The sequence below is a fragment of the Podarcis erhardii genome (assembly GCF_964252035.2).
Source record: "Podarcis erhardii genome assembly, chromosome: 11".
Lineage (NCBI taxonomy): Eukaryota > Metazoa > Chordata > Lepidosauria > Squamata > Lacertidae > Podarcis > Podarcis erhardii.
In genome coordinates, this window is record NC_138501.1 from 26,827,174 (window position 1) to 26,841,300 (window position 14,127).

General features: G+C 43.2%; 1 protein-coding gene across 4 annotated transcripts in view; it reads right to left on the reverse strand.

The window, feature by feature from the left end:
• The window catches only part of ADGRV1 (adhesion G protein-coupled receptor V1), a 251,864-nt gene that overhangs the window by 66,577 nt on the left and 171,160 nt on the right, over positions 1-14,127 (reverse strand). For all 4 annotated transcript variants that reach the window (XM_081880292.1, XM_081880290.1, XM_081880291.1 and 1 more), the window contains one exon: positions 2,674-2,790. In XM_081880292.1, the coding sequence (XP_081736418.1) occupies positions 2,674-2,790 (117 nt within the window). The remainder of the gene's footprint in view (positions 1-2,673; positions 2,791-14,127) is intronic.

Below are 14,127 nucleotides of genomic sequence, written 5' to 3' on the forward strand. Positions count from 1 at the left end.
TTTCTTTCTGAGCAATGCTGCTGGTCTGAAAAATAAAATCAATCCATGCTACCCACCCAAGATTATGAATGAGTCAAATGATGTCATTTCCTTCAAAGATGTGGATTTGGAAAGAATGTGTATAGCTATAAGGTCCTAGAAATATGACCTAAAAGGGGGCTTTTCTTGGTGATCCTTAACATTTTCTCCTAAAACAAGTCAGAAGAAGAAGAGGAGGAGGAGGAGGAGGAGGAGGAGTTTGGATTTGATAGCCCACTTTATCACCACCCTAAGGAATCTCAAAGCGGCTAACTCCTTTCCCTTCCTCCCCCACAACAAACACTCTGTGAGGTGAGTGAGGCTGAGAGACTTCAGAGAAGTGTCACCAGCCCAAGGTCACCCAGCAGCTGCATGTGGAGGAGCGGAGACACGAACCCGGTTCACCAGATTACGAGTCTATCGCTCTTAACCACTATACCACACTGGCTATAGGATATATAGCCCTCCTACAGCAAACAAGAGACACATAATCCATGTATTATCCCCCTTTCTCCTAGTGTTGCGTTACCAGATGTTCCCGTTTCCCGGGGACAGTCCCCGGATTTGCAAATAAGTCCCCGGAGAAATTCCATCCCCAGAATGTCCCCAGATTTCATCTAATGTCCCTGGGAAACACAGCAGTGGCGTCTCAACAGCCCAGAGCAGTTGGCTCTGACTGGCCTCAGGAGCTGCTCAGAAGTCCCCATTATGATGGTGGTGCAGGGGCTCCAAGATGCAGCTTCCGGGCTGCCTCCACCTTCCCCGACCCCAGCAACTAAGCTCTGAAGAGAGTCTTCATGCTGCCTATCAGAGCAGCCTCCCAACTCTTACTTGCATGCAAGCAGGAGTGGGGCGGGGATCACTCAGCTGGGAAGGGAGGCTTAATGCTGCCTATAAGAGCTTGAGTGCAAGCAGGAGGGGGCAGGGATCTCTCGGCTAGGCAACGGGAAGCCTCCCTTCCCAGCTGAGGGATCCCCGCCTCCTCCTGCTTGCACGCAAGTAGGAGTGGGATTGGGGCTGCTCCAATGGGAAGGGAGGCATTGTGCTCCAACTACCAACCCTGGATGAGATCTTCACGTCTCGCAGCTTGAAGAAGTCACACAATATCCTGAGAGATCCCACCCATCCTGCTCACAACCTCTTTGAACTGTTGCCTTCGGGCAGAAGATACAGGACAATGAAAACATGAACCACACGCCTTCTGAATGAACCACATGCCTTTCTATCCAAGAGCTCTGATTGCACTAAATAATGATCTCAGGGCCAGTTGTAAGAAATAGCAAGCAGTGAGTAGTAAGGAATGAGATAGGTTTTAGGTTATGCTATGCTTCTAATAGGTTGTGTTATATTCTGGATTATGTATGTTTTAATAGATTATGTCTGAATAGGATGAGAGTGTTGGAGATACGTGCAAATGTGTATGTGAATCCGGTCTTGGGTGTTTGATTTTCGTTGTTGTGTATACTGTGTATATACGGACAATGACAATAAATTTATCTAATCTAATCTATCAAATCTAAGCCTTGCCGCTGCTGCGGCTCTCGGCCCTCATTCTCCGCCTTCCATGCCTGACCCACCGCGCACCACTTCCCCACTACCACCACCGAAGAACCAACAACTCAGGGGCTGCCCAGGCTCATGGAGAAAGGCGATAGAAGCCTCGGAGGAAGGGAAAAGGTGGCAGTTGAGGTCAAGGCAGTGGCCGCCCCTCTGCCACCACCATTGCTGCAGCATCAATGTCCCGAATGTGTGGTGTTGATTGATTGATTGACTGATTGTGTCGCTGGATTCATTGGAAAAAAACCTGGTAACCTTACGCCTAGTGCCATCCAGCCCCATTTCAGGAAGTATAGTGATGGGCTTGTTATGTTTTAATATTGTTTATTGTGATTTTATTAATGTATTTTGATGTTGCTTGTAGTACACCTTAGAAAGATTTGTATTCTGAAACGCAGGATGTAAATAATAAATACTAATAAACCACAGTTAATTGGTGATGGTATTTTCATTTACTGTGGTTAATGCTGGATGGGAAAAATCTTCCAAATGGGTTAGTAAGAGGTCACAAAGATCCAGCATTATATTACAATATATATTCATACCTCTATGAAGAAAGTTCCCTAAAGTGGACAATTTTTTTTATTAAAAAAAGGACCAAAAGTATGGTTAGAAAGTAACTTCTCCAGTGTTCAGAGATTTTGTAGCTATAGATATTTTTTCAGTGTATTTCATTTAACTCTACAATGGAAAGTGCCCATAACCTCTAAAGGTTTGCCATCATACCACTTTAAACTGTTATGGCTTTGTCCCAAGGAATCCTGGGAACTGTAGTTTAACAATCAATTTAACTGTGGTTTTAACAGTCAATCTCCCATCCCAGGGAACTCTGACAAGTGTTACCTCTGTTAAGGTAATGGAGAGGGGGGTCTCCTTAGCATCCTTAAGAAACTACAGTTCCCAGGATTCCTTGGGGGAAGTCATAACTGTTTAAAGCAGTAAAAGACTGCTTTAAAGGTATAGTGCAGATGGAGCCCCAGTCTCATTTACCTTAGTCATATTTATTTATTATCTGCTTTGGGGCGGAGTGTCTACTAAAGCAGCTAACTCCAAGCAACTGCTGGATAAGTGTAAGAGAAAAGTCATATACTTACTAACCTGAATAAGCATCCAGCTGAACTGGCAAAGATAGAGATAGTGAGTGATGGAGCCCAAAGCGGAGCAGCTTTCCTCTGAGAGTTGTTGGCTTGTGTAAGCGGAGGCTAAAAATGAAATCTGGAAGGAAAATCATAATCACCATTAAAAGGGTACATAACAATAAAGAAAATGTGTTTAGAATAGGGAAGAAAACCAAAAGGATCCACCTCTGTACATGTTAATGTTCTGAGACCAATTTCTTAAATACAATTTCTTAAATACAAGAAATAAATTCAGTGGAAATCTAGCAGCTCTGAATTGTTATTATTTATATTTTTTATATTTATTCATCTTTTTTTAAAAAAAGCAATGAAACTAAAAGCAGCTTTCAAAAATGAACATTAAAACAAGGATAAAAACAAGGTTAAAACAACCTTAAATAAGATATTATATGTCTGTGTGTGTGTGTGTGTGTGTTTGTGTTTGTGTGTGTGTGTATGTGTATGTGTACACACACACACACACACACAGAGAGAGAGAGAGAGACAAACTTTCTGCTTATCTTTTAGTAGGGAGGGGGTGCAGTTGACTCTCATATATTTATATGGGGGGGGGTGTATGATTCAACTGCACCCCTCCCTACTAAAAGATAAGCAGAAAGTCATGATCCCAAATTTGGTGAATATGAATGTTTCCACCTGCTGCTAAGAACAGATTGTGATGGTGCTAGGCATGCCTCCCCAAGGAGAAAATTTCATAAAGCGGAGAAAGCCCATTCTCAAGAACTAAACACTGAGTACAGTTGCAGAGTACAGCAAGGAGTATCTGTCATGGACTGGCTGGATGCAGAGGAATGATGGGAGGAGCCAGAAGGAAGGCTCAGGGCCAGGGGAGTGGTGGTGGGGTGATGATGAGTGGTCAGAGGGGGAAGAGGGAGCAGACTGGGAGGAGGTGGTTTGGAAGCTGAAGAGGTAACAGGGTTTAGTGAGCAGGAAGAGGCTTGGCAGACAGCATTCCAGAATCGGAGAAAGAAGCGAGTCTGGAAAGGAGGGGGGCCAAGAGGCAAAGATCAGGCAGGCTGCTGAAGAAGCCAGGGAGTCTTCCCATCCTGCTGTGAGCAGCTCCCCTCCCCACTGGTCTCCCAGGACTAGAAGAGGTATGAAGAGGGTAGAGCAAAGATAGATAAGACGAAGGAGCTTCAGGTTGATTGCAACATACATTAAAATCATTTCTGCTTCTTACATGGATAGGTAAGAAGATTTCCACAGATTTTACTGATGCCTTTATACTTTCCAGCCATATTGGCTGCATTGTCATATGATTGCCCTCTACATTTACTGAAATCTATTTCAAGTTCACTGAAGTAGTTCAGTATCAGCTCAGCCATACTTTCACCGGTATGACCAGCATGCATGACATGCATGGGCAACTGGGCATAGATAGTAAAACCTTCCTTTTTGGGGGGGGGAAAGTAGCAATAGACTGAGGCCCTCCTAGATTATGCGGTCCTGGGCTGTAGCTCGCTCAGTCCATATGTAAATCTGGCATTGCTGGGGCCTTTTGTGTGCAAAGCAGATGTTCTGCCAGTGATCTGCAGCTCCTTCTTGTAAAACTGCTCAGAAAGCTTTTCTGTGGATAAGTACAGAAATGTAATAAATAAATACAACTGTCTCACTCAGACACCAACACTGGTCAGTTTGACATTTCCAGGCACCTGATAAAATATACAGATCTCTCTTCAATGTTTTCCTCTCACTGTGATCATTTAGAGTAAAAATAAATTCTTAATAGGAAGGAGAAAATATCAGCATGTGTCTACTGTGAAAAATGTTGGTTTTGGAACATTTCTTCTCAAGATCATATTATTTCCTATTGAGCTTCATGAATTTGCTTTAAAGAAAATGCCCTGGTAATGCTTCTGTTTCGGTTAACTACAGCTTCAAATATAGCTGTGAGATCATTAATGTTCTTCACTAACACTATATAACCTTTCAAAACAGCTGGTGTTAATCCTTTGCTATTTCTTGCAGAAAGGCTTAAAACAAACCGCCGAGATCATTTGAGAACCCTGATAATGCTCCCTTTTGTTAAAGTACGACGCAACGCTAAATCTATTCAACTTAAGCACGCAAAACAACCAAAAGCAGAGGAAAAACCAAAAGGCATTTTTAAAAAAGTATTTATTTAGTTGGTTTTATATAAGAACATGGCTAGAAACTGAAGTGAGATGGTGTGTGTGGTGTTCTGCTCACACCTGGTTCCTCTGTCCCTGAAAAGACCCCTTCAAAGGTTAATTGGTTCTTCAGATTGACATGCCTTGAAATATGAAATTTTGTCCTTCACAAAGTGTGCAGGCATAAGTGCTTTCTCCTTATGCATGTGTATGCATGTGTGTATTATTTATTTCAGTGACGTACAAGGGGAAGTGCTGAGGCTCACTGGTACAGCACATTCTTTACATGCGAAAGGTGCCAGGTTCAATCCTTGGCATCTTCAGACACGGCTGGGAGAACATCTGGCTAAAACCCTAGAAAGTCACTGCCAGTCAATGCAAATACTCAGCTAGATGCACCAGTGGTCTCAGTATAAGGCAGCATCCTATATTCCTAACAAAAGAAATATATTTGCTTTTTTAATAGCAAAACATTCTGGCTTCTTGTTATGAGAATTTAATATTCAGATTTTGGATATAGGGTTTTTAGTGATTAAATGCATCCTTCCAGGATTGATTGCACACCTGCCTGAAGAGCATGCACACACAAAAGCACATAGATGCTCTGGGCTCTCTAGCTCATGCTACATATATCTATGTCTCATGGTATCCATCCAGTAAACTTCTGGCCTTTGGTGTTTCAAGAAATGTACCATCAGTCTAGGGAGGACTGAGGAGAGACCCAAACTCTCATGCCTGGGCTACCAAAGCCTTCAGTGTTCTCTGTTCCTAGAAGCTACATGACAAATTTTCAAGCAGCGAGCATCATGGGAAATAGGTGAGGGGAGAAAAGAGATAAATTTGAAGGTTTGGGGAGGTGACTTGAAGATTTGGAAGGCTTGGGATGGTTAACATTTTCCTGGATGAGCCTTTAGAGTGAGTTTATATTATATTTTGTTACACTAAAAGAAATATGAGAAGTGTTCTGTGGTGGAACTTTTCACAATAACTTTTGTTTAAAAAGCCAACACTTTAAAACATTCTATTCTACTACCAAGGATACTGTTGGATTGGATGAAATTCTTGATGTGATATAAAAAAGCTAGGACAAAAGTGTACATAGAAATAGACGCACACAGGAATGTGTAGCTGAATGGATATTAACAGGAAATCCAGACCAGTTTCCTCTTATAAATAACCACTTTAAGCCATGGAAGGCACAGTGTAGACATGGAAAATAAGTAAAGAACAATAATACTTTTAAGGAATGAATGAAATAATAACAGACATTACTTCATTTTTGAGGTAAAAAGCAGAGTCTAAGTTTCAATGTATTTTTTTTTACACTAGAAGTTATAGTTGTACAGGCTGGTGAGATAAATTGGGAATTGCTTTACAGCAATGGCCATAATCCTAAAGTCCTAAATAAATGGGATTCTTTCAAAGGAAGTGATCTGTATGTCTCTGCACTGGCTTCACATGCTCATAGAGCATTGGGTTATACATATGTACCTGAAATGAAATCCTGTTGAAATAAAGGAATCTAAATATATTTACCACTAAAGAGTTAGCATGTGAACCTGTATTCATCATCTCACAATAATAAGCAGCAAATACTTGCATGTTATTCAGACATATTGATTTGCTGCAGATTGGCAATAACCCAAAATTTGGTACAATACTAAGTAAATGCTTAGGTATGGACATGATGCCTGCTCAAACTCATAGATGAAAATAGGGATATGCTTGCAATGCCTCCTTCTTATCCCAATATTCCACTTCACAAGCTCCAGCCCATACACCCCATGACATGACACGATTGTGTGCTGCATTTTTACACCCTGTCAAAGTCTCTGAATCATACAATTTTACAGGTTTGGGAGGAACCTCAGAGATCATCTAAACCAACCAGCTGCTCAATGCAGAATCTACAATGCAGGCGACAATTAAAAAGGTAAAAGTAAAGGACCCCTGGATGGTTAAGTCCAGTCAAAGACGACTATGGAGTTACGGTGCTCATCACGCTTTCAGGCCGAGAGAGACAGTGTTTGTCCACAGACAGCTTTCCGGGTGATGTGGCCAGCATGAATAAACCACTTCTGGTGCAACGGAACACCATGACAGAAACCAGAACGCACAGAAATGCCGTTTACCTTCCCGCTACAGCGATATTTATCTACTTGCACTGGCATGCTTTCGAACTGCTAGGTTGGCAGGAGCTGGGACAAAGCAACAGAAGCTCACCCTGTTGCGGGGATTCGAACTGCCAACCTTCTGATCAGTAAGCTCAGTGGTTTAGACCACGGCGCCACCTGTACAATTACAGCACCCTTGGCAGATGGCTGTCCAGATTCTGCTTAAATACCTCCAGCAAATGAGTGTTCGCCTCCTCCTGAGAAAATCTGTTCCAGTGTCAAGCAGCTCTTACCATAAAGAAGTTTCCCCCTGATGTTTAGCTCAAATCTGCTTCCCTACAGTTTCCACCCATGGGTTCTTCCCTTGCCCTCTGAATCAACCTCTACAGATTTAAATGCTAAAAGGGTTTTTTGTTCTATGGGTTTCAGATACGCTAGAATATAAATGACCTTAACAATATATTACACAGTTTAAAATATAGCTCACTCTGGAATGGGTTGAAATGTCAGGCTGCACACTGCAGTGTGCTTTGATATCTTCATACATGCATTTACTTACAGGTGCACAAAACTAAGTCCCACCCACCCAGAAACTGAACCTCTAGATATTTGAGGGGACAAAGCTAAAACCTACAGAACACCAAATGCTAGCAACTCACACCAGGACAATTTAAAGGCATCCCAGAAAAGAGAAAGAAAGAAAGAAAGAAAGAAAGAAAGAAAGAAAGAAAGAACAGGAACAGTGATTTTTTTCAGAGATAGGCACCAGAAAACAAGGAGATTTGCTTCTGTGCCAACATAACTTCATAAGCCAGGACTTAAGTTCATGTAGCGGCACAAAAAATGCAATTGCTGATCACTTCCACCATTTGGTTTTCATTTGTGAAAAATCATAATCTGATTCAGTTAAACTATTATACAGTCCTTTTCCCTGGCAATGTCTCCTATGTGCTTGGGAATATGTAGTTCCTGCATAGCTAAAAAATTAGCTAATGAAGCAACGACTTATATAACTGTTGACATTTTCTAGCTACTTGAAAGAGCAGTTGTTTACACAGTGCACTGGAAGGCTGTGTCCCACCCTGTTCTCCTTTGGCAATGAATATGTTTTTATATTTAGGTGTGAAGAGGGTTAAGGGCATTGTCGTACTTATCCATACATTCCAGACACTCTTCTATAAACAGCAATTAAGATGAATAACCTGATGCAAACTCAAGGCTCAAAATCTGCTGTTCTCTGTTAAAAAATGCTGACAAACATTAGGTAGCTAGTTTGTCAAGTGCTCCTATGCAATGTGTGCTTTTTTTACATTAAAGTGCTTGGTTCAAAGTTGGCAGTTTCACCAAAGACTTCTGAAGCCCACTGCATCTACCACTGTGTTCCCATGATTTGTTGCAGGCCTGTACATGTAGCCCAACACAGCCCACCAGACACATACAATGGCTCACCAAGAACTCAGCCTTTTTGTTTTCTGCCCAATGCTACAAAACAGGGGGATGACCTGGCATCCCTCTGCTGAAGCTAAGGTAGCATGCAATAACATGACTAGGAAATAGGGTTGGTGATTAACAATAAGCCTTACACATGTCTGCTCAGAAGTTCAACGGGACTGATTCCTATGTATGTGGGTTTAGAATTGCAGCAAAAGGTTGTGGCCATAAATACATTTACTAGAGTGTATGTCCCACAGAAGTCAGAAGGATTTACTTCTAAATAAATATGTTTCAGGTTATGCTGTAAGTCAATGTCCCTGCAGCAGCCTTTCTTATTACCCACAGAATCCCTCTCCCCACCACTGAAATTAGGCTTCAAAGAAGCATTTGTTTGTTGCTACACTAAGCTGCAGTATGTGCTTGGTTTGCCAGCTGTGTGTGACAGTTTCTACGGTCTGTGAATGTGTGCAGAGGTCTCCAAAGGCTGCTAACCCGTGCCCAAAGTTCTGTTGGGCTCAGACAATTTATGGCTTTCATAGATTTGTCCTGTGAATTGGGCTTGGAAAACAAAAAGCAGCTGGCCCAGCTGTTGGGAGGACCTTTCTAGTACCATTGTACCTGTGCTAGTACCTTTCTACCCAATGGGGTGAAGGGAGCGGGTGGTGCTGTGGTCTAAACCACTGAGCCTCTTGGACTTGCTGATCGGAAGGTCAGCAGTTCGAATCCATGCAATGAGGTGAGCTCCCGTTGATCTGTCCCCATTCCTGCCAACCTAGCAGTTGGGAAGCATACCAGTGTGAGTAGATAAACAGGGACCTCTGCAGCGTGATGGTAAATGGCATTTCTGCATGCTCTAGCACTTGTCACAATGTCCCATCATGCCAGAAGCGGTTTAGTCATGCTGGCCACATGACCCAGAAAGCTGTCTGCAAACGCCTTCTCCCTCGGCCAAAAGCGAGCTAGGTGATGCACCCCATAGTCACCTTTGACTGGACTTAACCATCCAGGGGTTCTTTACCTTTTTTGTGTGTTTTTTTGTTACCTTTACCCCATTGCCTCATTTAGCCATGCTTCCAAAGCATTTCCAATGACAGATGATGGCAGTGCACACTGCAGTAACTGATCTTTTCCGTTATAAAATCATAGGTGCTGGTTCCTGAGCTCTAGGGAAGGATTAGGTTCCACAGCACTGCTGGGGCCTCTGTATGGGCCTGCTATGTAGTACCTATAGCAGCGATGGGGAACCTGTGGCCCTCCAGATGTTGTGGGACCCTAACTCCCATCAGCTGCAGCTAGCAGCTAGATGCGGGATGCGGGATGCGGGATGTGCAACAGGAGCAGGTGGCCACTGGTTCCCCATCTCAGAAGGAGTCACAGGACTGTTATCCTATTTACTATTTATTTTGTTTCACAATTTGCATGCTGCTTAATACTGTAATCTCTAAGCAGTATTGAACCGAATAGTCAATATAACATAAACTACAGCACCATGCTGTATGGGAGCTTAAGAGAAAATTCAGATACCTCATCAACCAAGAGCATGCCTATATTCAAGGAGTTATAGTGAAGAAGAACTATACTTCACAGATGGTACTAAAAGAGACCAAAAAATGTCACACTGAAAATATGTACAGAATACAGGAAAGCTTATATATTGCAATGGAATCATTTGCATTGCTATATTCAACCTGAGTGCTATAAATATAAAAGCTGTAGAAACAAAACAAAACAAACAAACTAGCTAGCTTTCACCTTAAGGACTTTATCTGGAAAACTGTGTGCCCCAAAGAATTTCTCTTACTGTCTCCTGCTTTCTCCTCTTGTTCTTTAGAGAGATTGTAGAAGGGGAACTTATACTCTGGTTTCTCTTTAGATCGTAAAAGGCACACTTGACAATCCTAGATAGAGCTTGCCTCAATGAAGAGGCAAAAGCTAGGCACCTTTACCACAGTTCACATTTTACTCTTTGTCTTTTTCATTTCTTCCTAGCCTATCTTTTAGACTGATCCTCAACACCTGTGCTTGGAAATGTTCCAATGAGGACAACAGGACTAGTAAGCATATTATGACTGTGGTCATTCTTTAGTTAAAAGACTAGATGCTTTAACACATGAATCCAAGTACTGCAGGAAAAATGTTTGGAGGAGGAAGTGGCAAAGCAACTGCTAACCCTAATGTCACAGATGGGCGAGGCAGGCATAAAATTGTCTGGCTTCCACTGACTGAGCTGTTCAGCTACCAGAGAAAGGCAGGGCATGCAGAAAAGGAGGAGGAGAGGACACATGAACCTAGGAACCTAGGAAGGTAGGAACCAGGGAGGCTGACAAGACAGTGTGCCAAGGGTGGTCCAAATAGCAGTGAGAGGAAGAGAAGAAATGTGAAAGAATCTGATGGGAGAGAGAATGGGTAGAAAAAAGTTGCACATGGTCAAGAATCGGGCGGTGAGAAGCATGCGGTTGGAGGATGGATGGTGGCTAACAGATTGAATCATAGAATCATAGAATCATAGAATCATAGAGTTGGAAGAGACCACAAGGGCCATCAAGTCCAACCCCCTGCCAAGCAGGAAACACCATCAGAGCACTCCTGACATATGGTTGTCAAGCCTCTGCTTAAAGACCTCCAAAGAAGGAGACTCCACCACACTCCTTGGCAGCAAATTCCACTGTCGAACAGCTCTTACTGTCAGGAAGTTCTTCCTAATGTTTAGGTGGAATCTTTTTTCTTGTAGTTTGGAACCATTGCTCCGTGTCCGCTTCTCTGGAGCAGCAGAAAACAACCTTTCTCCCTCCTCTATGTGACATCCTTTTATATATTTGAACATGGCTATCATATCACCCCTTAACCTCCTCTTATCCAGGCTAAACATGCCCAGCTCCCTTAGCCGTTCCTCATAAGGCATCATTTCCAGGCCTTTGACCATTTTGGTTGCCCTCCTCTGGACACGTTCCAGTTTGTCAGTGTCCTTCTTGAACTGTGGTGCCCAGAACTGGACACAGTACTCCAGGTGAGGTCTGACCAGAGCAGAATACAGTGGCACTATTACTTCCCTTGATCTAGATGCTATACTCCTATTGAGGCAGCCCAGAATTGCATTGGCTTTTTTAGCTGCCGCGTCACACTGTTGGCTCATGTCAAGTTTGTGGTCAACCAAGACTCCTAGATCCTTTTTACATGTACTGCTCTCAAGCCAGGTGTCCCCCATCTTGTATTTTTGCCTCTCATTTTTTTTGCCCAAGTGCAATACTTTACATTTCTCCCTGTTAAAATTCATCTTGTTTGTTTTGGCCCAGTTCTCTAATCTGTCAAGGTCATTTTGAAGAGTGATCCTGTCATCTGGGGTGTTAGCCACCCCTCCCAGTTTGGTGTCATCTGCAAATTTGATCAGGATGCCCTTGAGTCCATCATCCAAGTTGTTGATAAAGATGTTGAATAAGACCGGGCCCAAGACAGAACCCTGTGGCACCCCACTAGTCACTCTTCTCCAGGATGAAGAGGAACCATTGATGAGCACCCTTTGGGTTTGGTCAGTCAGCCAGTTACAAATCCACTGAGTGGTAGCATAGTCAAGGCCGCATTTTACCAGCTTCTTTACAAGAATATCATGGGGCACCTTGTCAAATGCCTTGCTGAAATCAAGGTAGGCTACATCCACTGCGTTCCCTTCATCTACCAGGCTTGTAATTCTGTCAGGTGTGGAGGATTCCCTGGTCCTGAATGGGGTAACTGTGCCTCTGAAGGACCAGGTGCGCAGCCTGGGAGTCATTTTGGACTCACAGCTGTCCATGGAGGTGCAGGTCAATTGTGTGTCCAGACGAGCTCCATCTGGTATGCAGGCTGGTACGTTGAGACCCTATCTGCCCGTGGACTATCCCACCAGAGTGGTGCATGCTCTAGTTATCTCTTGCTTGGACTACTGCAATGTGCTCTATGTGGGGCTACCTTTGAAGGTGACCCGGAAACTACAACTAATCCAAAGTGCCACAGCTAGACTGGTGACTGGGAGCGGCCGCCAAGACCATATAACACCGGTCTTGAAAGACCTACATTGGCTCCCAGTATGTTTCCGAGCACAATTCAAAACGTTGGTGCTAACCTTTAAAGCCCTAAATGGCCTCGGTCCAGTATACCTGAAGGACCGTCTCCACCCCCATCGTTCTGCCAGGACACTGAGGTGCAGTGCCGAGGGCCTTCTAGCAGTTCCCTCGCTGCGAGAAGCCATGTTACAGGGAACCAGGCAGAGGGCCTTCTCAGTAGTGGCACCCGCCCTGTGGAATGCCCTCCCACCAGATGTCAAAGAGAACAAGAACTACCAGACTTTTAGAAGACATCTGAAGGCAGTTTAGGGAAGCTTTTAATGTTTAACAGACTATTGTATTTTAATATTTTGTTGGAAGCCACCCAGAGTGGGCAGGGTATAAATAAATTAGGATGATGGTGATGATGATGCAAACTGATTGGGGAAAATACCCTGACTGACTGCAGGCCTCTAATGTTGCACTCAATAATATGAACTACCAGGTACCTTGCTACAGTACCAGAGAAAATGTCTTATTTACACATGATTTGTGTCAGAGCAGTGCATCACCATTCATTCAGCCAAAGTGTGAACAGAAACAGTTCAGGGCTAACAGGCAATTAATCTGTAGGTCCTGAATAATACTGACAAGGACAATGCAAAAGGAGACCATAGCAAGGGGGTGGTGTGGATGTAGAGCACAATAACTTGTTTCTAAATGGTGCAAGCAACTACAAAATAATTGCAGGAAATCAGGGCTATTTCTACTGTTAATGCTTCCATTCAGCTCAGGAGCACTCTCTGTGACCCTTTGAAAAGTGGATTATGCCTACGTACACTATCATTTTCTGAATACCACATCTCGCTGCTTGTGTATTGTTAACAAAGATTCTGCAACCAGCTATCAGTGGCAAAAATCCAGCTAAGCCTTTTCACACTGTCTTGGTTCGGAAGCAGTGTGTGTGTGTGTGTGTGTGTGTGTGTGTGTGGCCATTCTGCAATTACTAGAAACAAACACAAAATCCCTTGTTTAAAGTCAGTACAAGAAATGCAAATTCAGTATCACAACCCAAAGTATCTTCCAGAATACTTGAAAAGCATCAGCATGCTGAAATGAGCTCATCTAACATCAAGAAGTTTCTTTAAAGCTAAGTCTTCCTGCAATTGATTTGATGTACCTATCAGTGGTCTGAAACAGGAAATACTGAAACTTTTACTTTCAAGCACATGCATAGTGCTTCCAATATAACTAAACTCAACTATTTTGCATTAACTGCTGGGATAAGCTTCCTGATAACATTCTTCCATGACATTACAAGAACCATGCTGCCTAGGGGAAGCTGTGTATGGGAAATCTGAGAGCCCTCAAAGTTAAATGGGCCATTTCCCGACTGGATATGGGTCTGCCCATGCATGTGCCTATATGGGAAGACTGGCAGCCAGTCAGGGAAGCTTCTTGTTGTGGAATGTCTGAGAGCTGGTGCATGAAAGAGGAATTAGAAGGGGGAAACTATGGTTTCTCATGATGTATGAAGCAGCAAAGGCCTCCAGATCCTGCTTGTGCCAGCCCATGCCTGCTTCTTACAACGCCTTCTACATTAGCTTGGACTCTTCCCTACTTCCTAAGATTTTGTGATGGAAATAGAGTGGCTCGCCTGACATTAGGGATGGGGGAGAAATTGGATTCAATTCACATTTAAAGGTGAATCTAACCAATTTGCACTTTCTTAAAACAA